We start from the raw sequence: 25624 nt of genomic DNA, 5'->3' as shown, positions 1-25624 counted from the left end.
GGAAAGAAAATGTGAAAACAGAGGGAGGGAAGACTGACAAGATTATTAGTGCCCAGCTGCACGCAAGAGATGAATATATGAATACGGGGAGCAGTGGCAACCAGGGAGAGAAAATAGAAGATGTGTTTGTTTTAAGACAGGTTTTGTTTAAACAGACAGAACTGTGTTTCTTTTGAGCAGTGAAATGCTCAAGAAATAGAAGTAATTCAACAGTAAAAATCAAAGGAGGGATTATAAACAAAAATGAACAGTAGTACCATGACTTAAGTCAATGTATCAATGTTTATTTGTTTTGTTTTTGTAGATATACATTTTAAAAGATTGCTTGCGAGTTACATTGCATGGTTCTATAAAAGTATGACAAAAAGAAAATCAAATTTATAACACAAAGAAAGACAGGTTGTCAAAGACCATATTCAAAGAAAATGTTTTCATAAAAGATATGTTTTCATAACATAACTGGATCAGCCGTTGAGTTAAAGTCTTGTGGATTATGCTGATCATAAAGTTTTATTTTCAAGCATCCATCTGCAAATAAATCATAAACAAATGTTGTTGTTTTTTACCTTTTGATTCAGTGCAGAAACATACCAAGAGAAGGAACTCTGCCATAAAAATGAAACTTGTTTAGGATTTATAGAAATATGTTCATGCCTTTTTTAACCCTCCCATGACTTAAATTTACAAGGGCTTCTCTACCTCTCTTTCTTTCTCTCTTTTGAGGGCTTCAGGAGGGTTAAATGCTTTATTGCATAAAGTGTTAAATCACTAGACCCACTGTTTTGATTTGGTTACTTTGTTTCTTCTGGGCACAGAGAAATTAAGCAGTTTGTTAAAATTATGTGTTGTTCTTTTCCCTTTGAAAAGGAAGCGTATTTAAGATGGAGCTGGTTGGATTTTCAACACTGTTGCCAGAATCAAATTGGGTGCAACAAAAGCAGTCGGGGGTCGGCATATTTCAGGCAGTTCTGAGAGGAAAAATCACAGACACTAACAGATTCCCACCACAAACCTTGGTAGAGCTTAAAAGGCAGCCATTTTGACCTCTTGTTTTAGATATTTATGGTTGTTCAGATTAGGTTTCACTCAGATTATGACTTGTTGGAAACCTTGTATAGTTGTGTAGCAAGTTATTGTATATTTAATTAATGTGATAGTTCCTTATATTATTTCTCCTCTGCTAATCTGTGTCTATGGAGGACCCTTTCTTGTGATCTCTTAAGTGTATGCAAATTGGGCCTGGAAAGCCTGGAAAGTTTGAGGGTTGTTTTTATCATTCTTAACTTTTTATGTTATTGTTTGTGTTCTCTTTGGATTAATATGAACTTTCCAAACCTGTGAAAGCAGCTCAATATAACTGTGTCAGACAGAAATAAAACAAGACAAGTCTTGTGTGATAAGTGTTATTGATTGCTGTTTCATGAAAGCAAACTGATTAATTCATTACAACATTTAATGACTGATATAAGGAGCTGGTATTACTGTATAAGGAGGAAATTTATCAAATAGTTCCAGTAACCTTTGTAATGGCGGGTTCTAGTTTGCCATTCATGTCCCAATCAGTACAGGCTTCTGTTGTCTGCATCATTCACTTGCATCACTCCTCTCACACCAGAAAAGTGAACACTGTTGTGCCATTTATTTATTCAAAATTCTAGTGACTACAGTCAGACTTCTGAAAAGTGAAACTACTATCCACATTTCCAACAAAAAAGAGAAAGCAATTCCTCTAATTGTTGTAAGAACCACATAAATATGCAACCAGACAACAAATACATCTCTTGTATCATGTAATCAATCTGAGGTAACCATTAAAATGGTTATATGTTGACTTAGTTTTTTGTAGACACACACCTTTGCGGTGCAGGATCTGAAGGTCCAGTTGGTTCTGTAATGGTCACAGAATTCTGTTGTGAAGTTACTTTCTTTTTTCTATGCAAATTAAACAGTGCTGTGAGGACTGTTAAAGTGATAATGTGCTGATGCGCAAATTCTTGCAAAAACGTGTATAGTCAGTTTTTGCAGACTGACCTTACTCTCTTTGTATCTTTCTCCTTTTCACACACAACACCTACACCATGTGGGGAGAGGACAGAACACATTTAGTGGCACACAGCCTCACATTCTCATGCACACCAAAAGAACAGCAAGGTGGCCCATTTAGAGAAAACCTGCCCAAGGTCACGGTGCTTAATCTCTAGTAGGCTGTTTACTTCTGTCTGTTTCACTTGACTTGCATCAGAAAATGTATTGCAGTGACAATGACGCATTTCAGCTGCATTCCACACCTGAGCCGCAACTTTCCCTTTCCTCTTTCTCTGAACTTACTGCAGTACCCACGAGCTGACTGGAGACCTAAAAACGACATTAAAGCTCCGTCACGCCAGACAAGCACTGGCCATCGTATGCAAAATGAGAGGATCAGAACGGAATTGTGCTGCATTTGTTCGCTTCTATAGAATACTGCACTGTGGCCGAAAGGCTAAAGTCACAGTTCTGCAGTTGAGTAATGCAACGTAGAGATGCTTTCTCTTTTATTTTATCATCAGAAGATGGTTAAAATAAATTATAGCTCAAATATTTAAATGCCTCCAAGCCCTTACAAGGTTCATGGACCTCATCCTGCTAAATGGCACGCTCCCCTTTTGACATTTTACATGTGTAAGCATAACAGTAAAGGTTAAACAGCTCGAAGAAATTAGCTTTTATTATCTCTGGCACAGCTTTAAAATGTACAACTTATCTTTATACGACATGATATTTTGATTGGCAGAAGATGTACACAAATAGAAATTCAAGTTTTATTTTTTACTGCTGCCAAAATCGAAAGGTGATAATGTTTTTGCCCATGTCTGTCTGTGTGTGTGTTTGTTTGTCTGTATCTTTGACAAAAAAGCTTATGAACCATTAAATAAATTTTATTATACCCTTCATTTCACTGACATCTCCAACTGATTAACTTTTGTATTCAGGTTACCTCAACATGGATGCCAGTGCAATGGGATCTTAGCAAATTTAAGTGGCTACAAGGCAGTCAGTTTTACAGGTATTGAGCAAGAATTCGTTGAATTAGTAGCTGAGACAAATCCCCAAATTATTCTTTAAACACTACCGTATTGCCCAAAATATTTGTTATTATTTTGTTAATTTTTGCCATTAACTACTGGAATCAACTTTGCTTGTCTGTTAGCAAAATATCTCTTGAATCACTGAAAAGATTTTAATGAAACTTCAAAAAGTAATTACTGGACATCTGGAACTGATTAACTTTTCAAGGTGGCCAGCACAACCAACCGACCTTAGAAAACTCCTAAATGGCTATACCTCTGCCAGCTGTACAGATATTGTGCTAAAATCTGGTGTGGTAGTAAGTGAGCACAGTCCCAAACACATCCTTTGACAGCTTTGCCTAAACCTTTGCATTAACTGTTTGAGTCAACCCTGTTTGTCTGTTAGCAAAATCTCTCATAAACCACAGGACACATTTTAATAACAGTCTCAGAAAGTAATTATTGGCTGAGCATTTGATTAACTTTGGAGTCAATAACTTCTCAACATATAAAGATCTTGGTATAAAACTCCAACATGGAAAGTGGTGGACAGTATGAATTTCTTTAAAGAATGCTAGGCCTTTAATTTAAAAGCAGATTTGAATTTATACTAGAATGTAGTCTTTGTCTGAGAACAGTGGCCTGACTCTTTTTGTCACCTGTTAAACATCTTTCTTTTGCTTCCAGATTATACGTAGTTGATTGAAACAGGATTTTTCTTTGGGGGCTGTCTATATAGTCTTGTAATAGCTTTGTGCCTTGCAGAGAAATCGCAGTGCTCCATCTAGCTCTGACACATCCATTTGTCACACTCACTGTGGTCAGATAGAAAACCAAGAGAAGATACACACTTTTTCGCAGACGTCGCTATATCACTCTAGGAATTGTATCCTAGTTCATACTACAAATAGTTTTATCATATTTTGATGTCACTGACAAAAAACGCACCTGTTGCAGTCTTTGGGCATGTCCAAGCTGTAAACCGCTTTAGAAAATAGAACCTGAAATGTTCAAATAAAAAAAAAAAGCTGAGAATAATCATCTTAGGTCTGACAGTTGAATCTCTGATGGATGAGTGGCGTCAATAAAGGCACAGACTGAAGCAGAAGTCATATTATCTGTGTTATAACTTTAACAAAGCTTTGTTGATTACGTCAGATATAATAGAAACACACTTTACAAACATTATCTAAAAGGGATTTTTTTTCCTCACAGTTTTAAACTTTAGTGTTATGCATTAGAATACAAATATCACAACTTTGAGCTCAATGGTGTTGTCAAAAACTGAGCTGCTCGTCTTGTTCTTTTTGTTCTTACTAAAAATGATTGTAGTATTGATGCCATCTTAGGAGGAAAAAGAACCCTGTTTGATCCCAGACGGAAGATAAAAATGGAAAATAAATAGGCACATAGAAACCTCTTTTTTGCACTTTAATTTTAGAAATGTGAACATATTTTTTTTATATATGGAGTTTTATCGGGACCAATTAAATGCTCTCATAGACAATATTATTCCACTGTATCATCTTTGTCATCCAAGGGCATCTTTACTGTCATTTTCTTAAAATATGCAGCAAGTTGGAGAAACAAAAATAATTTTTATCATTGCTATAATATTTTAAATGACCTTTCACAGCTGTTTTTCACCTTTTCTCTTTTGTTGCATTTATTTTCAGTTCACTCACTGTTTGATTAGGTTTAGATACCTAAACTATCTGCCTACTTCTAATTTGTTGAAGTATAGGAAGATATTTAGATACTACTCTGTAATATTACTTCAGCGTGTTGATAGATTATACCATAATACTTCTTCACTCTGCATAATCATCATGTTAAAAACTTTCTCCCTTTTGCAGTGATCTGTTTACGCAAAGTTTATTTATTTTTTTATATTTTTCAACACACTTTGCGTTTCTATAAGTTTTAAAAAATGATATGATAAAGGTTTGTTATTCTGTAAAATTTGTGTTTGCATGTAAAAAAGTCTTCTTAGATCTGTGAAAGAGATTTAAATTGTTTATCATTTATCCTTAAGCTTTAAATAAATATGTTAAGCAACATTCAACATCTTTTCTTTTTCGAAGCCGTTATGCCCCTATAATTATCAGTAGGACATAAATCCTTTCATTCTGAAAATGCTGGTAATTTTTTCCTTTAAATTTTTAAAGGGTTAGTTTACATCCAATGCATTTCATAATATTCAACTGACTCTTGTCATTTGAACAGAAGAAGGCAGCAAGAAATCTTTCTCTTTTTTTTCCAAAAGATTTGCATATTAAAGCCTGTATTTCTTGGTAGGTGAGCAGAGTTTGCATGTTTCTATATGCAACTGCTGGTGAGGCATGCAGACCCATCTGTCACCTAAATGGAAGACTGAATCTATAGCTTGAATCTGTAGCTGATTCAGTCTGAATATGAATCATCACTTACCTCCCAAAGTCCCTCAGGCACAGTTCAAACTTCCGATGGGTGCGGATGTATAGGAGTTGTGCTTCCTGTTGTTAAAGATGCAAAACCAAAGATTGATTACAGTTCTGCAAGACAAAACCTTCCTCCTTTCATATTGAGAACAGATTTTTAAAACTTTAAGCAAATCTCTGCATCGAATAACATTTGTCCCGAAGACTTCTAAAACCTGCTTGTAAACGACAAATGAAAAGTGAAACTACATATTTCTTTCTTGAGCTTGGGGTGCATAATAATATTTGTAAATCATTGAAACTAGAAGGTCCGCTGCAACATTATAAATGGTTATTTAAGGTCATAAAAGTGAAATTAGATTATAGAGAGCTTTTTTTTGCACACACATTCCTAATGATATGGCTATTTACTATAAACCTAATGTATTTCTGTTTGACAGTTTGGAAGACAATTTCATCATGAAAACATTTTGTAAAAGCTCTAAAATAGGTTCTTTGTTTATGATTCCCTTCTCTCATTATTAATAATGACATGGTGTTGCAGATGGGAAACAAGTCTTTTTCTAATGATCCTCTGAAGTTCATCAGTTTATCTTTTCTTCTTCAGACAGAGACATATGGAGGAAAAAATAGATGGTTTACTTTTCAGCCCTTTCCAATCTTGATCTTCAATCTTTAATGAGAATCTTAATGGAGGCATTTGGGGTCACGGGATGACTCATATTAGAGAGATAAAGTTTCATCTAAGATGGGTGTTTAGTCTGGAATTGTCTCTAAAATGCACTAAACATTTCATACAAACTCTTCAGATACTAAAAGCCATACTTCACCACACATAGCCTGTCTGTGTTTTTGCTGCTTTCTGTCATAATTGATCGAAGAGGCCAGACAATCACATATCGTCTGCACTTATTTCCAGTCAGGCTTGTTTAAGCCTGACTGGAAATAAGTGCCAACTGAAGTGCAGACTGGAGTCGGATGGCTTTGCTAAGGGAAGATGGATGTCTCCTGCTGTTTCCATAAAGACAGGCAGGCAGGTGAGACACTGCATGCTAAATTACAACTTAAGGCAAACAGTAATTTCCTGCAGGAGCAGCGCTGTCTCATGGCAAACCTTGAAAGAGTCAATAAATTAACATCATTGTATCCATGCAGATGGATACAGATTATGCTTTTTTTAATAAAACATGACCCAACTTTCAAAGTAATGTAGCTCAGAGGGATTTTTTGACTACATTTGTGCTACTTGCAGATGGGAAAAGACTTGTTCCCCTCAAAAGCTAGAAAACAAAGATACATGTATGTGATCCTACTGTTCTTGGAGCTTGCATTAATTTTGCCCTCTTTCTCTTCTCAATTTATTGCTGTATCTTTCTCCTCAACATCCTCTTGATATATTTCTCTCTCCTTTCTTTATATTCTCTGAATCTCTTTCCAGCCCTCTCTCTTTTCCTGCTTCTCTGACAGCTTCTTCTTAACAAAGAGCAGCAGAGTGTGAAAACAGGCATGAGCCGATGTGTTGTGCTTTGTTTTACCCAGTATGTCTGCTGAGGGAAGATGGTACAATTAACTAAATGAAAAATTGGAAGTGAAGTCAGATTTATAATGAAATTTTAGATAAGGCCTTTTTTATAGCTTTTGTTTAATAATTTCTTGCTGTTTTATATTAATGTTCCTCTCAAGATATTAGTCTGAAAGTTTTTGTTGTTTTTCTTTTTGTGGAAAACAGATATCAAATTGGCACCAATAAAGTTTTGTTTTGGCTTATTATTTGTCATTCTAAAAAAAATGAAAATCAGAGGTGTTGCTTTGATTCAAACTTCAAATTAAATCTCTGCCTTTCTGCCTTTTATGTCAGAGTTTTAAGTTAATTAAAATTTAAGTTATTGCCATTTTGGTCAAACCTTAAAAATAACATTAAATGCAATATTGTTAGATGTCACACTCAAAATACGTGGAGATTTTTTAGCCATTAAGGTCAGTTTGCTGCTGTGGCCATCTTGAATTAGACGTTAAAATGAGTCACTTGCAGATGTAGATCAAATGATGATTTCCTGGATGTTTCATAAAAATCCACCCAGTTGCTCATGATATATTTTGCTAACAGACAGACGGACAGAGTTGACTCCAAACAGTTATTGGCAAAAATTTCAACAAGAGATTTTGCACAATCTGTTTACACTCAAAACATGATCTGGGGATCAGTCTCAGCTACTACCACACCAAATTTTAGGTCAGTATCTGTAAAACTAAGTTATAATGTTTGCCCAGTTCGAAGGACTGTAGCGGCTGTCTTGAATCAGTTTGACTTCAAAAGATGGCATGAAACAATATCATCCATCTTGTCTTTTGGTAGTGGGAGATTAACAATATTGCTGTTGTTTTTCTATTCCTAAAAGAGTAGATATAGGTTTAAAATACTGAACTTTACGTATCGATGTAAATTGTTGCTCTGGCGTTGATCCCTTCTTCCCTGAGGTTCATATTTTATTGACTTTGTTGGAGACAATTTGGTTAGATTCATCACATCTTACATCCATCAACATGCACTCGATGGCAGCATAATATTACTGCACCTCAATCGATACAATAATGTTTCTGCAACAAAGGTTTCTTGTGTGTCAGACCAATAATGTAGATTTGAATTTAATTGAATTGGGAATGAGAGAGAGCGATGAGGCAAAATAAGATTTTAGGTGACCTTTCCTACAGTTTCAAATGTCAGAGTTGTCTTTATCATTGAGTCCAAAGTTGGGTTCAAACTGACACCAGTTAGGACTCTGTTTGACTACTCAGTTTGGAGTGAAGGTCTGTGGTTTAGGTTCAAGGATATACAGAAATAGAACCTACAAGAGCTCTTCCTCCTAAGATTAAAGTTTGTAAAAATATGCAATATTTTTTTAATAATCTTTTCTGAGACCAACCATCTTCTTTAAATTGAAGTCCTCCGTAAATCTTGTTTTTATCATATTGTATTTATTTGTCCTTATAAAATGCTTTCCTCTTCCTGGGTGACCTGCTCTTTTCTAAACTGTAGATAGCGTTACCTTTCCACTTCACCCACTGGCATAGCCTGTGTATGTGTGTTTGTCATACCACTGTGTGCTGCCGTCACTGTGATCTCGCATCAGTCAAAGGCTGCTGAGCCACACATTGACATTCCAGACTGCCTGCCTGCCACTCTGGCAAAAATAGATATGTAAAACGACAAGCTCCCCCCCTCCCACACCACAGTTTTTTTCCCACGCATAGTTTGTCTGAGCTGGTGGGGAAAAAAAGAGAGGTCTCTGGTCTGTGTCAGCTCAGATGGGAAACAGTCAGCAGTGTGTGTAAAGGGGAGTGACATATCATCGTTTAAGCAAAGGAGATATAAAGGAAAAGGTCCAAAAAAGACAAGGTTCATAGCCTTAACAAGTGTTTATCCTGATTGGTAGGGGGTTTGTGGTTTTTATTGTCTGAAGAATCAGGCCTAAAGAAGAGCTTATTATTAAATAGGATTTGGAATTGGATTTGAACAAGTTTTATTATAATTTCAAAGATCTCTACCTTATCTACTCTTCCCTAGGTTGTCAATAAAACTTTGCCTCACTGAAGCCACCAAGCTACATGTTAGGATTGATTTATCCATCTATCCATCCATTTTTGTTAAGTTGGGAAGAGGAGGGGTTCAGTGGGTCCAAGAGGGAAACCTAGACATTCATTTCCCCAGTGACACTCTCCAGCTCCTCCTGGGGGATCTTCAGGTGTTCCCAGGTCAGAGAAAATGTAAGATCCCTTCAGTGAGTTATGTGTCTGTCTCAGGGTCTCCTCAAAGTGGGACAAGCTCAAAAACTTTTAGGAGAGAAGCACCCAGGGTGGCTGTGGTTAGAGCAGTCGTCCTCCAGTAAGAAAGCTGGAGGTTCGATTCCAGGCAGGGGTCACATGTCGAAGTGTCCATGGGCAAGACACTGACAGACATTGCTGCTGATTGTATGAATAGAGTTAAAAGCACTGATTAGTCTCATACAATGATTCATTCAGATTAGCCTTGTATGTGTGTGGATGGGTAAATAAGGACACAGATTGTGTTGTAAAGCGATTTGAGTAGCCTGATTGGCTAGAAAGGTGCTATATAAGAACAGTCCATTTATCCAGGAGGCATCCTAATCAGATGCCCAAACCACCCCAACTGTGGAGGAGCAGCGGCTCTACTCTGAGCTCCCCCTGAATGACGAAGCTCCTCACCTTATCTCTAGGACTGAGCCTGGTCACCCTATGGAGGAAACTCATTTCAGCTGTTTGTATCCAGGATCTCATTCTTTTACTCATAATCTATACTTGATGACTTTAGGTGAGGATAAATAGACCAGTAAATCTAGAGTTTTGCCTTTTAGCTTAGTTTTTTCTTCACCATGACAGACTAAAGGAATGCCTTCATTACAGTGGACGAGGTCCCAATTTGTTGATCCATCCCTTGCTCCATCCTACCATCACATATGAAGAAGTATTCCAGATATTTGAGGATTTTTTTATTCTGTTAAATAGGTGACAACAATTGAAAGGTCAATCTCAGTCCATAACATTAATGTAAAGTAAAGTGAACCTAATAGAAATTCTGTTGGTTCAACTTGAAGCTCAGAGAGCAGGTTCAGCCTCACTACGATCCCACCAGTAGTGATCGTCAACATCTCGCTCAAGGACATTTAAGCCAGTAGTCTTGGATGTTCTGTCTGAATCAGAGCTGTCTTCTCTTAAAGGCCAGCCTTTGAGTCCTTTCTGCTCCTTGACATCAAGAAATGAGACTTGTCAAAAGCCAAATTAGCTTTTTCTATCCAAAGAGTAAAGGTAAAGTTTTGCATCTATTAATGTCAGTCTTGATTGATTTACAACACAGAATGAGTGATCTATGGCTGACACAGCTGCATGATGGATTAGACCCTCTTCCAGAGGCCATACCTGTAATAGATTTTATACACAACTAAAGGGTATAAACGCATTACTTCAGCAGCTGGTGCTAAATTGAATAGCCGACACCTTAGACATAATGTGGAGGAAGAGTGAAACATATTTAACCTTTAAGCATTGTGCTTTAGCTGTCTCTCAATCTGTTTTGTTTGTATACATTTTGGCATTTTATTTTAACAGTGACATTTATCATCAACAATTCCACTGTCATTTTAAAGAAAATATAAAAAATATGTGGGACTTTACAAAGAAAACATATTTTGCGAAGATGTGATGTATTATGTGGTAATCATTAAAACCTTAATGTATGGCTCTGAACTTCTCACAATATGAATTAGATGTCAAATAACCAATCTTTTTCATCTCATCTGTGTTTCTCTTCTCTGTATTTTACCAACAAAGAAAAATGCTTGAAGACTTTTCAATGACTCACACTTCTAGGGAATATAAAACTGCTGTCTGTTCTTTCTTCTGTACCCTCTGTGTCCAAATATAACATTTTTCCTACCTCAAACAAGATATTATGAAAAGATGGCGCACAGTGACACAGAAGGCAAAGAGTGTAATAACATAAGCTGTAAGTGAGCTGCTTTGTTTGCCTTGCTCTGTCCTCTCGCAGATTGGGGTCCTGTGATAGTTTTCTCAGTTTGCTGAAGCTTCTTGTGTTGCCTCAGGAATTATTGTTTGTTCACACAAGGTTTTTGAAGTTGCAAAAGACTTAGAAAGCATGGGTTATCCTATTTAAAGTCAGTGTGAAGACCTTTTTTTCATTAGAGAGCCCTTGCTGGCCAGAGTTGCTGTTTATGACTGAATGTTTAAGACCTTGTTCACACACAAACTGTATTTCCAGATGAATCTTTTAATTTGTCATTTCTAAAAATATCCTCACAAATACAGCACAATTTCTAGAAATGTTTTCATCTACTAACGCTATAATAACTATGCTAGGCCTGAACTGTATTTTGCAATGTAACATCAAAATACATCAAAAACTGAGAACAGGAAGTTGTGTCAGGAAGGGGATCCGACATAAAACACTTACAAAAACTAACATGCAAGTTTGTCCAAGCGACACCATACAAGATTAGATTAGATTCCATAGTTGCTTCCATGCTTTGAAACACCTGATTTCAATGAGTAAGGGATTAAGAGGATTCTGCAGAGCTTGAAGACCTAATGAAGACCAGGGAAACAATGTGAACATGCAGGATAGTATTCCTCAAGGATCAGGGTTGGGAATCACTGATCCAGAGGAAGAGGTTAGCCAGGAAGAAATTGGACAGTGAGAGGACTGAAGACAGTAGACAGGAATTTGAGGAGATGCAACGTAGGACAATAAGATAGTGTGTGTGTGTGTCAGAGAGAGAGAGAGAGAGAGAAAATGTGGAAGAGCATTGTGGCTTCCATAACCTAATAGAATTTTATTGCTCTTGCTCCTATTGGCTGTCATTCATTTCCGGGTGCTTGTACACAATTCCTGGAGACACTTTATTTGTCATTCTGTGCATGTTCTATTGACTTCTAAAATGGTCAACACACAAAGAAATGAAAAGGCCTCAAAGCACCAGTCTAACATCAACAGTTATCAATAAGTTACATGTTTTAAACTTTATTTTTGATGCCTTTAGCTGCCTTTGACTTAGCTGACCTGACCAGTGGGCTTTAGAGCGCCACTGGGATGACAGATGAGAGCTCTGGCTCCACCCTGTTGGCTACCTATCCGCTGTGATGGATGCAAGAATGAGAAGAGCACAGGGTCTTTGGATTTCATTTGCTCAGCGCTGCTCGCTTGCTGCTATTGATTTCAGGGGTGTGCTGTTGACGGGCAATAAGATAGTATGTGTGTGAGAGAGAGAAAAAGTGTGGAAGAGCATTGTGGCTTTTACTTTCTTTTAGTTGAATAATTTCTCACAAAAAAACATAGTCAAACAAACTGATGTATACAAATATGGGCAGAATTGTCTGAGGTTATAGTTAAGGTTACACCTTCAGCTGGTGTTGGAAGAATCATTGTCTTTTTGTGGTTTATATACCTAGTGAATGTATTTTACCTTTTTGGTTTTATTTGAAAGTGCAATTTTGTCTTCAAAATTTGATTTTCTCTAAATGAAGGCAGTACAAGTTGGCAAGATTTTTAAAATAAATTAATGAATCCATTCGTCTTGTTTGTCCTCCCATTTAAATGTCAGGTACAGTCTGTTCTAAATCAAACATACAGCCAACATACAGTGGACATACAGTATATATTAGGTTGTGTAATATGGCACAAGGCCAGTATGCACCTTTTATTTCTCCTCATCTCTACTATTGGTGTTATAATCAAAGGTAAAAGCTGTTTTCTGCCATTCTGTTCACTGACTTGTGGTGAAATAAAATCATAAAAATGTCAGTCCCAATATTTTTTGGCATTTATGATCCAAACATAATGCTTGATATAAAAAGAAAATTTGATTTCATAATGAATTTCTTTTTTATTTTACTCTTAATTTCAGTCATTTGAGAAGATGGTAGCTCAGGTTTGTTCCCTTTCAGTACCAATCATAGTAATGTTTTCTGCATAAATCACTGAACATTTTTTTGCTTGAGTTTCTATAGCTGGGTGATTTTACTTTTTCAATCTGGCGCTTTAAAGTGCAACTTTTTAAAAGCAGTGCAGTTCCCTTTATGTGCAAATTTCAGCAATGTCATTTAGTGTTGAGAACAACTATTGGCACAATATTATATATTCAGACAAATATGTATGAACATATAATATAAAACACCTCTATATATTATATTATATAAAACGCCTCTAGTGGGAGAAAATCATGATGCAAATTTGACATTGTCTTTACTGACTATATGAGCTTGATAAATAGCTCCACCCTTCAGCTGCAATGTGGAAAATAATGTCTCTTTAATGTTTCAAAGGCATCAATGTCAAAGATTTCCTGACATGTTCAGTATTGTTTAACGGGGTTTTCTTCAGTGTCAAGCCCAGCCAATATACCTCATCAGCGAACCTGTAGTAATTTAATTACTGGTTCTAAAATACACAATGGAAATCTATTTCCATAATTCCCCAATCAAAGTATTGATTTACTTGTTGACACTGTTATACACAATGGCTTGTCTGAGGTTGCCAGGTATTGATGGATTTCCTCTACTTAAGTTGCACTTGCTCTTAATAAGCCCCCTGTAGACCAGCTTGTGGCACAAAGATGCACACAAACACGTGCACACAAACACACACACATACACGTGCTCATATATTTTTTAAAAATCCCTGTTAAATTATACCTCTTAAAAAAGAGTGGGGGAGTAAGACTATGGTGCCAGTGAAGCACTTAAGATGTATTAATGTTCACCATAGTCTGTTGCAATAAAATCTAATTAAATACTGGATTGTAGGTGGGATCATTTTATTAATTTCTTCAGTCATAATTTCTAGGCTTCAATCATTAATATTCATGAGTGATACGTATTTTAGGAGGGAAAAAAGAAACTTTTATTACACTCTAATTTTTCCTCACTTTCTTACCAAGGTTTTTAGTTGTTTTATTATCCTCTTGTTTGGTCTTTTTTTCTTTTCTTCATAACATCAAAGAGCTGGCATCAAGTTCCCTGGTGAGAAGAGATTCTTCATCCATCTCCCTAATAACGATTACTGTTGTGCATGTGACTGTGTGTGCATGTGCCTTTGGGAGGTGGAGGTGGTGTTTTATCATCCATCACAGAGGGAGGCTGTAAGATTAAATAAAAATCTCTCAACCTCATTGACAGTGGTAACACACACAAAAACTCCTCAAACAGCCAAGTGCATGAGAGAGAAAATGTATGGGGACGACAGAGATACGCAGTGGTTTGGTAGATAGAATGAGACAAATGGAAGACAGACATGGGGAATGGAATGAAAGACAAATAGTTAAAAAACACAAAGAAGAAACAAAATAAAGACACAGGGAAAAAATTGAAATAGCAGAAAAAATATATAAAATTAATACAGACAGTCCTATAATCTGATAAATTTTGAGTAATTTGAAACAGAATTTTTATGTTGAAATACATATTCTGGCAGATATTAGAAATAATGTTCTGACTAAAGAGCACCATGCTATCATGTAAAAATTAAACAGACTAAACTTTACATAATAAAATCAAATGCTGCAAAGGTTTAATCACTTTGTAATATTCAAGAAAAATTGTAAATTGTAAGTATTGTTTTCAGAAGTATTCCTAACTGTTGCAGTAGCAAAATGCAAATTTATTGATTTTATATCCAGAGTGAAATACAATGCGTTAGCAAGACGTTTTAAGTTAATTTGTAATTTTAAAAGTATGAAATGTGATTGTCCTGCTGAGTTGTGATGTTTAATAATGAAGTAAAACAATGCAGACAAATGATTATTTTTTTTTATTTTGTGCTTTTAATGTGCTGCCTAAATTCTGTTAGAGGGCAAAATGTCAGCTTACTTTTTAAAAATATATCTATCTGATGTGATAACATCCTTATGTGCTCACAGAGACGTTTGACTGTGTCTGATGTCTTTGGACAGTGTCACACAGTTTCATAATGTTGATTAGTATCAGGAGGGACTTGGTCGCATGGCTGAATTTGTCTAGATTGATCTTCTCAAACTGATGGATTGAGAGTTTTAAAGTGACACGGGCAAACTTGTCCGGAGTCCTTTTAAAAGCAGTACAGAGGTATTTGAAGTAGGTTTACTGCTTTGTGTAGGTTGATTGTTCATTAGTCAGTTGATTGTTTTTTTTTTTTTTACCACAAAGCAGCTCTTTGACTGTTTTGACTTTAGTATCCCCTCCCAAAAAGTGACAAATTACAGGACAAACAACATCACCAACCCAGTCAAGAGTAGTTAGTCCACACCACAGTTTGTTCCACGTATTTTAGTGTTTTGTCCCCAATTTTTATAAATATGGTATGACATGCATTTTATTTTACTCTAATTTACCAAACAATAAAAAAACTACAAAACAGGAAAACCCTTATCCAGACAACTTCAGTCTCTACATAGCATTTGATTAGAGACCTCAGTCATACACTTTTATGTAAGGATTAGACAATTTTATGATTGGTAAAAATAAACAGACATACATAGAGATATTATTCTTTCTAATAGATTAAATTTTGTTTATGCTGGTATTTGCACAAAAATGTTTGCTAGGAGATATCAAAGAAACCATAAAATGACAAACAGGAACTGGAAGGAATGGTTCGAATAACAATAGCTGACTGTGGGTGAAAATGCTCTTGAGTCTGTCATTGCCTAAATTCAGATGTCTCAAAAGACCATTGGGAAACACACCTGCTTCCAACTCCGCTGGCGCAGTGTGTGTGGCAGTCGAATCAAATCTTGCTTTATGTAAAACTGGGGAGGCAACAAGACTTTTCATTTTGAATTTAAACATTTATTCAGATTGAGTCTTCTGCAGTCTGTAAATGCACACCTGTGACTTATTCTATGCAGAGTCAGTGTCCTGTTTGAGTCCCGTTGGACAATTGTACATTGTCACTGAAATTGTTTTGAGACCCCCATGCAACCTTATCAGATGATAAGGTGCACACAATTTATTTATCTATTTACTGCTTAGAAAAAGAAATCATTCACATATTCCAAGACACATTAGTATTCATACTTTTTTTTTGACTCTGGACTGCTTACACTTGTTAAATGTCAATTATTTAAATGCACATTCAAATGCAGAATGTTAAAGCTGAGCAATGACATGTAGTAGCAGCAAAAAAAAACATATCCAGGACATCTTCAGGTGATATGGATTAACAAATCCTAACAATGAAGCTTGCTCTTGGTACTCCAAAGCTGACAATCTACTCAGTAAGTCAACCCAGGGTTTTTACGTCCTGGATATGTGCATGAAGAACAGATAAAAATGCTTGTGAATTCATAAATTATTGGGATTATCAGTATTACTGTCACATCAATAAAGCACAAGTAAATTTGACCTTTACCACTGGGTTTCATTTTATTAATGTGCTGCTAATGCCACCTGTTATTGCAAAACAAAAAAGTTTTAAATCTTCAGTTGGATTCCCAAACGTTTCAGGCTTAAACTGTGTTTAATAGTTTCTTTACATCCTCATACCACACCAAATGGGAATGTTTAGGATCACTTAATTTTGATTAAAAGGAGCTGAGCAAGTTATGACACTAAAGTTCAAAGTCCAGGTTTAAAGAGGGCTCTGGGAGTCATAGTGTTAATAAAAAGGAGCTCAGCCCTGGGCAAGGGTCCAGTAAAATGACTGGCTCTGTTTCATGTGTGAGAGATAGGCTATAAATGCCTTGGTCTCGGGCTCCGATCAATCAACCAAGTTTTCAGTAGGTCTTTCAATTATGCATGCTAAGGCTCAATGGCAAAGTAGTGGAGTGTCTAAGCAAGGGTTTTCCTGAAGTTTCCCACTTTGAAAACTAAGTTGGATCCCATTGCAATAACAAAATGTAGCAGCATATGTACAGTCAAGTAAATTAAAGGGAAATGCAACGGGTCAAATAACTGCAAAATACTCTTCAAAAAATGTGATGTCACTAAAAGTAACTTATTTTTAAAGGCAATAAACACAAAACAAATTTGGTTGATTATAGGCAATTAAAAATACAGAATTTACAGTTTTATAGAAACAAAACTGGAGTCATCATACACCTGCTACTACACACATTACAAAAATACAAAAACAAAAATAGTCCTGGATGCCTTTCAGTGTGAATGGTGTTTAGTTGAGGTTTCTAGTATCAATGTTTTTTCTACCACACTGGGTGGTTTTACTCCTTTGAGACGGTTCACTCTGATAGTGGTGTCTCAGTTTCTCCATTTCTGGATGCTATCCACACTGGCTTTTACATTTATTTCATTTAGACCTAACTCTTATTACAATTGTTTATGAAACACATACCTCCACACAATCTTAGCACCCTCTTTTTTCTCTTTTTTGCTCTGTACCCTGCTGTTTTATTTATTTATATGTTTTACTCTTTTTCTTTCACATAATATTTTACTGTTATGGAATGGAGTTTGACAGGGTGAATGTATTAAATTTTCTACTAATATATTAGCTATAATTCTCAATCCTGTTTCAACGACAGCCTTGTGCACCATAAAAAAGTATGAGAGACAAAGGTATATGTCTGACCTTGCTGTAGGTGTGTGTTTGTGTGTGTGTTCACATAGATGGATACTACATAGGCAGATGAAATAAGAGAACATGCTTAAAATGCTCCAGTTAAAAAAATGAAAAGTTGTATGCAGTAGATAGATTGTAATTTGCCAGAATAATAAAACTGTACTTTCAGTTCAGGTATGAGATGACTTCTTCCCACATTTGTGTTGTGTGGAATAACCAAGGCACAATGGGATAGTGAAGATGATTCATTGCTGTTACTCTGAATCAGCAAAGGAGGTAGACACAGGGCTGATATGACGAGCAGGTGTGAAGTGGAGAGCCTTCACCTCAAACCAGCAGTGCTGCTGTCACTCTGCTGGTTTTGCTATGCTTTGCTTTTTGTGTGTGGTCACACTGCATTGTGGGAAATGGCTAGCTCAGTTGGCTCATTTGTGAAAACCAGGAGGGTTCCTTTTAAGATGAGCTTGTCTTTACAAACATCACAGAACCATTGTGTGAGAAGAGCTTTTGTTATCTTGAATGTAACTACAATTTACATCTTGAATTAACTCCATCTTATATCTATATAGTGATAAGTTTGATCTTAGAAATACACAACAAGACATTTTAGACATATTTTTTCATGTGCCTGTGATAGACAACATCACATCTAATCAAAATCAATTTGACTATAATTCCACAATTACACCTTGAGGGAAGAGCAGATTAAAGCCTGTAGTCTTTGGGTGATTGAATTAGAACATGTTATTAAAAAGGATAATGAGTATGTGAAAGCAAACATTAGGCTTTGATTACTGCTCTCATCAAGAGGTAATATTTAGCAAAGTGAAAAACAGCTTATTAAATGTGCAAGCTTATCAGGCAAATAGTAAATTAACCAGCAAGCAATGCCACATCTCTCTAGATTGTGTTAGCCAATAAAGGAGTCATTTTCCAGCCATTAATTAGGATGGTGATCTCGTCTGTCTGGACCTCAAAGTAAAAATCCGAAATGTGTTCATGTGTGATGCAGTCAGTTCACCTTAATTACAGAATCTTAGTTACACAAATGTGTTGATTAGTAATAAATAGTTTTATATTTGGTTCTCTGCTCAAAACGTTTTTATGCATCTCTCACATCTTTGTGAAATCTGTGATAATTGCTGTCCTATTAGGTGTGTACACAGCAGTCTTAAAGTGATTTTACGTTCCTTGTTTTGAAGTGGCCAATTAGGATTTCTGATTTTTTAAAACGATACAACGTTGGTCATGTTGAAGTTCAATGACCCTGCCTCACATTTACTTACATTTAGTATTTTGTGCTTTCATTTCAAAAACACATAAAATCATAATCCATCTATTCTGAGTAAACAAAATGATCTGTCTAAGCACATAATGTACACACATAAAGGGAAACTCTGCAGCTTGTTGAGGGTCCAATGCTGCATTGTAAGCAAAGTGATTTGAGAGCCCCTATTCCCAGGCAGGTAATTTGATTCTTGGAGGTGGATGCTTGGTAGTTTTAGGGTCACCCTTGGAGCCGGTCCACACTCTAATAAAACCAGAGAGCAATGCAAGACCAGGAGGCTAAAAACCCCCATTAACTTATTTCCCATCAACATGGGGACAGGTAACCTAATGACCCTGCAAAGCTGCCATGCTCCTTGATCATGTGACCCGGGAGTTGCAGAGCTGATGACTTGGCACCTGAAGGCAGACATCATTCAAAGAGAGAAACTACTCAACCTAGACATGATGAAGTAACATAAAGTAACAGAAAAAACAGATTTCACTGAGACCAAAATAAAATCCAAAGCCAGGACAAGTTTTATAAAAGTTGTACAACTTTTAAAAAATACCTTCACTTATTAAAATCAAAGCTTCTGATTTTTTAAATTAAAATATCATATTTATTTATTTCTGTCTCCCTTCTTTAACTCTGTCATATTCTAACCTGCTCTCCACTTTTTTTTATCATTTTTCGTTTAGTGGGATGCCATCACTGAGATGGACGAGCATAATCGACCCATCCATACGTTCCAGGTTTGCAATGTGATGGAACCAAACCAGAACAACTGGCTTCGCTCCAACTGGATTCCTCGACAGGCGGCTCAAAAGATCTATGTAGAGCTTCGCTTCACCTTGCGTGACTGCAACTCTATTCCTTGGGTTTCTGGGACCTGCAAGGAGACCTTCAATCTTTTCTATCATGAGATAGATGAGGCTCATGGTGTCAAATTCAAACCCTCACAGTACACCAAGATTGATACCATTGCTGCTGATGAGAGCTTCACTCAGATGGATCTCGGAGATCGCATTCTCAAGCTCAACACAGAAGTGCGTGAGGTGGGACCAATGACCAGGAAAGGCTTTTATTTGGCGTTCCAGGACATCGGAGCCTGCATTGCATTGGTGTCAGTGAGGGTTTACTATAAGAAATGTCCATTCACGCTGAGGAACCTGGCCTCGTTTCCAGATACAGTTCCTCGCGTGGACTCTTCCTCATTGGTGGAAGTGAGAGGAGCGTGTATTGACCACGCTGAAGAAAGAGACACTCCTAAACTATTCTGTGGAGCAGATGGAGACTGGTTAGTTCCCTTGGGAAGATGTGTTTGCAGTGTCGGTTATGAGGAGACTGACGGCTCATGTGTTGGTGAGTTATTTTTATATTATATTAATATGCTTTTCAAAGCCCCCTTTATTGAAGCATTTATCAACACTGTGGATTCAAAATACAAACCTCTTATTTATTTCCTGCTCTTTAAACATAATAGGTTATTTTTTATCTGCCTGTTTCCATGTAAACCAAACCAAATCCTTTTGGTATACTGAAAATAGTCATTTCTATTGAATATTTAAATATTTTGGACAGTGTTTAGCCTCAGCCTTCACATAATACCATTGTTGAGTGGTGTTTTCCTTTCAAAATAAGAACTTGAAAGTAGGTATACCCTTTAAAATTTACAACCTGAACCTTAGAGTAAGATTTTTTTCTTAAATCATTTGCTCTAGACTTAGGTGAATGAACACACCACTCTGAAGTTGCAAGACCTTGTCATATGTGTTGCCACATTGATGGCATTGATAAGAGTTTACCTTTTTTGTTAGGAAGGTAAATTTTGGATCACTGTTACAGCAGGATACATTCTTTTAAGCTTTGAGCCACATCTTTGTGGTTGTGGCATGTACAGTCAGGCTGTTCTATGTTTTATACAGAAAGGTTCAAACTAATTTATGGTGCAAGCTCATAAGGAGATGTATCTGGTAATAAATAAGAGAACTTTTGGTCTTTGGGGGTATATTTCACTGATGATAGACTGAGAGATAATGAGTTGCACAATCATTTGGCAGTTTTTTGTGTGTCTGTCCTTTTAGCACTTATTCTTAGTGTGTGTTTAACAGAACACATTAACAAAAAAATTCTCACTTGTTTTACATATAAAAATTTTTTGTGTTTGTTTTTTCAGTCAACTAGACGAGTAACACTGATAGAGAAGGAGGCTGACATAACTTTTGTGGAGCATAATTTCGGATAAAAGTTATGTATTTTACCACTGCGGGTCATTAAAAAGACCATTGTGATAGTCAACACCCAGATTTCTACTCTCTAGAGAGACCTTGTAGCCACTCACTTTACCTCCTATGAGCTCAAACTGCAAAGATACACAGAAATGCAGTTTATTTTTTCAATTTCATCTTCAGGTTTCCCCCATCTTCCCTCCTTGTATCTACCTACCCTTATCACTTTCACTCTGCCATCAATATTACCAGCTGCTACTTCTCAAGAGATTAAGTTGATCTAGAATGACAGGTTTTGCTTTGTTTTAGTTTGTTATCTTTGCGTCAGTGTTTTTAAGATACTGCGACTGCACTTGTGTATGTCTAAGTGAGTAAATTCATGTGCATAGATGCAGTGAGCAAAATGTTAATCACGTTGATCAGTGCTTTCTGCTCATTGACATGTTATGTGCGTATTTGTTGTGTTGGAGGAATTCCAAACAGATGCTATCAGTGACCAGGCTTGTTGTGATAACACACATTGTAGACAATAGAAAGAACTGTGAGCATAAACTTCCCATTTAAAATGTTTCACATTGCTCAAAGACCATTATTTATTTATTATGATATGAATCAGATATTACAACGTATGTGCTATTGTGTGCTTGTAGTAGATTGTGAGAAACAAAACAAAATAAAAAGTGTGTGTGTATCTGTGATGAGGTATGTATGTAGGTATGTTGTTGTTTTGTACATCAGTGGTCGACCACCAGCTGTCCCAGGGGCCACCTTGGTGTGAAAGATTACCTCAGCTGGCTTGGTGGCAGTTTGATCCTCAGCTCTCTGATATGAGCTTTGGGTTATCACTGGCAGCACCACTCACTGGGAATGTCACTTTCAACAAGGTCCAATGCAACTTCTTTTCAAACCAAGGAAATGCCTGATGTCAGGTCAACAGATGCACATGTCTATAATCTACAGCGGATAGATCTCCAAGCTGCAAGGTGCCCGATGCACTTACAGGGAGAGTAGCATCATAAAGCTTTGAACGATGCTAGATTTAGAGTTCAAAGTTAGCCTGTATGAAAGAGATATCTAATATTTCATGATCAAGCTGTGTGATGTTTGTTAGTTTAAGATCACAGAGGTAAATAGTGTTCTAGATTTACCAGAGCAGATAAGATCTCAAATCAGAACTGATAGAAAATTTTGGTTTGTTTCCTACCAAAATTGATCAATACATCCAACATAACCACAACAGCATTGCTTAGTGCTGTTTCTTGAAATAGACATACAGGACTGTTCACTGGATTTCTCCTCTCATCCAGAACCAGATGTCTTTGTATAGTTGATTATAATTTGGCGTGTAACACAGGTCAGCAAGGCCTCCAAGCTGCACCTGCAGCTGCATTGCAATCAAGAGGCCAAGGGTGAAATTGCAGCTGTGATTGGAGTCAGACTATTCCAAAATGGCTCCTTCATTTATGTCTGCTCCTTAATCATTTTCACTGTTGTTCTGTATTAATTTTAGACAGAATAGTCTTTGTAAAGGTAGAAACATTCTCATTTTTGGAGACTTTAAAAAAGCAGATATCAAAGTATTTTTTAAAATCAATTTAAGATACTTTTGGTGACTTATTCTTCATAGTAATGACAGGGAAATTACTTGTTGGACACCTGCTGTTTGCAACATGTCTTACAGCTGTGTTGCATGCAGTACTGGATCTGAAAATTGTGAAATGAAGCTTTTAAATGACAAAATCTGGTGCAATAATTATCAATTTAAGTCAAATCTTTGCCTTGGGTTTTCTTTTTATAATTCTTTATTTTCTGAACACAGCAATCTTTTTCATCATTATCATTTACAAATATTAGTAACTTCTAATAGTCACCTGTCTGCATCCCAGTTAGCCACATATACTGCAACTATAGCATGTTTCTCCTCGTCTGTCTTCGTTTACCATTCTCTCAGTAGCAGATTTCACACTTGACTTAAGTTTAGCCCTTTGGGCAGTGTGATGGCATTTTACTGCAATGTCAGCCCTGAAATGCAGCTCCTGTTCAGTCTTCCAGGATTCAAACAGGCTTGGTTATTAAAAGTCTCCACACAAAGGATCACGCAGACACCTTGAGCACTCAAGGAGAAAGCTGACGTAGCAGGCTTAGCCAACCTTTTAGTTCCCAATTTACAACAAACTGGTTGTTATGGTGCTAAAACAGCTTGATTGGGCTGCAGAAATTAAATTGACAATGATTTTAGAACATTTGACATCAGTGAGTGCTTTAAAAGCAAAACAGTGGTTTTTGTGATCCACAAATCTACGTGCTCTTATTTACAGAGTGACACAAACCTTATAGTTTGTGCACTTTGTATATTAAATGTGTGGCTGATAACATAAAAAAAACATTATTTATATTAAATTTACTAATTTCTATAAAGTTCCTTTTAAAGAAGGAGATATATTGTCCATATTTTGGTTTAGCTAAACTTGCAGTAGTTTTCATGAAAAAGAAAAGTTCTTGTTTTCCTGATGAAAACCAGATATAGAAATCATGGTCTAATCTCTGAAAGAAGGCTACAGAGATTTAGTTGGTTTTTTTTTTCCCAACCCAGTAAAAAAAAAAAAACTATATCCTAATATTCCCAAATATTTAAATTTTCTAATCTTGCATCTGTTTTCTGGATAATTTTAGGAAAGTCTGTGTGCCACAGTAAGGCTGACTTGGACCATTCAAATAATTAATTTTGTGCTCCTCAAAACACATTGTTTTCTCCTCATTTAAGAACATGATTTATTGTTATATCTTCTTCTTCCATCATTCTTTTATGCATTCAGAATAAAACTGAATGTAAAATGTAAAATACTCCACTTTGTTTTGTTATTCTGTGACTCAAACAAGACAGACTGATTTATAATCAGACCAAATGGGGATTGGGATAAAACATTTAAACTAACGTATGTTTTTTTTGTTTGTTTTTTATTTATATATTAAGAAATTATTTTTATTTTTATAAACATGTACAAGCTTGTGACAGCAAAAATGTTCTGGACTGAATTGTTAATTAATTCAAGCTATTGTAATAATTTACAAAAAGCCATGACAAACTACAATATCATTAATTAGACACATTTTTTTTTTACCATGCACAGCTTTCAAATTCTACATTATATTGAGAGGTTGCCTAGATGTCCATCATAATATTTATTTTATTCTAAAATGGCAAAACTTCTGCAGTAAGACATAACTCATTTTTATGTGGCATGCTATGAGAGTGATTGTTTAAACAATTTAACTTAGTAGGTTTATAACATTTCTTATTTTTTTTCTTTTTATTATTTTTGTCAAAACTTGCTCCTAAAATCATTAAACGGACTGATAAAAACAATTAATTTATAAGTAAAATCCCAGTTTCCCTGAATGAGCCAAAGGAAGGTATAAAAAGAGCTGAAACAAGTGATTGTTTGTAAAGCAACACAATTAGTATTTAAATCATTACTATAATTACATATGCAACCAGGCTTTGTTTAATGAACAGAAAAAAAACTTTTTTTCCAAGACTTTGCCCTGTTAAACTTTTAAATGCATTTGATTGACATTATACTGTATATTGTTGGTTTTAAAAGCTTTTTTCCCCAGCATAACTTTCATGTATTTTTTTTTCCACAAATGGAAACATGCACCTACACAATTCAAAAAATGCTTTTTAACTGATTCACTTACACATTTCACACATTTAGTCACTCAGTGTGTATTTCTATCATTCCAATCTTTCCATCTTTCTCAGTGTAAGACAATCTAGCTGATGCTGTTATCACTCAGTGTTTACAGCTGCTGTTCTGTGTTTGTCGGCCTCTCAGCAGTGCCATGAATAATGCAATGCCGTGTGTTTGGTTGAGTTTATTTATATGTGCTCTCCTGTGAGTTTACTCTGAAGTTTACATATCTTCTTTGTATTGGGCTGAAGCAAACTAACATCAATCTATTTGCATTTTTAATTGTTGCTGTGACAGAAGCTGAAGATGAAAAGATAAATGTAGATATTACTAATCACCTTTCATGCCAGAGTTTAAGACTAAGACCATGTTAGGTTGAGAAAGGAGAAAGTTGTAACTGTACATGTACTATGTAACTGTTTTACTTAAAAACCTTGAAAATATTGTTCTGCACATTCTCGTGTGATATCCTTAAACATATGTGTTGTGATTGACTCTCAGCTACTACCACAGCTCAATTTCTGTATAATTGATTGAGATGTAGCCAATATTGTGTTGGCTAAGTTTGATTAGTTATGGCAGCCATCTTACATTGGATTAACTCCAAAATTCAGTCAGTTGTAGAAGTACATCCAATGATTATTTTCTTAGTTTCATTAATACCTGTTCATGGGATATTTTGCTAACAGACAAACAGGGTTGACTCCAATATTTTTTGCTTTTTTGCATTTGGCAGTGGGCAATAATACATGATATAATCTTTGCAGAATAAATAAAAAAATCTGAGACATTTAGTGACCTGACATTTATATTTTATTATTTAATAAACAAACTCCTCACAAACTGACGTTGGGGGAGAGTCAGGTTACCTCTTGGACA

At 36.0% G+C, this 25624-nt stretch overlaps 1 protein-coding gene across 2 annotated transcripts in view; it reads left to right on the top strand.

The window, feature by feature from the left end:
* epha6 (eph receptor A6) overlaps window positions 1–25624 on the top strand; it is a 153811-nt gene that overhangs the window by 19769 nt on the left and 108418 nt on the right. For both annotated transcript variants that reach the window (XM_025007567.2, XM_017423868.3), the window contains one exon: window positions 19521–20184. In XM_025007567.2, the coding sequence (XP_024863335.1) occupies window positions 19521–20184 (664 nt within the window). The remainder of the gene's footprint in view (window positions 1–19520; window positions 20185–25624) is intronic.

This window comes from Kryptolebias marmoratus, linkage group LG6 (genome assembly GCF_001649575.2).
Source record: "Kryptolebias marmoratus isolate JLee-2015 linkage group LG6, ASM164957v2, whole genome shotgun sequence".
Classification (NCBI taxonomy): domain Eukaryota; kingdom Metazoa; phylum Chordata; class Actinopteri; order Cyprinodontiformes; family Rivulidae; genus Kryptolebias; species Kryptolebias marmoratus.
The sequence above is the reverse complement of the archived record's forward strand: the minus strand, read 5'-3'. Positions and strand labels throughout refer to the sequence as shown.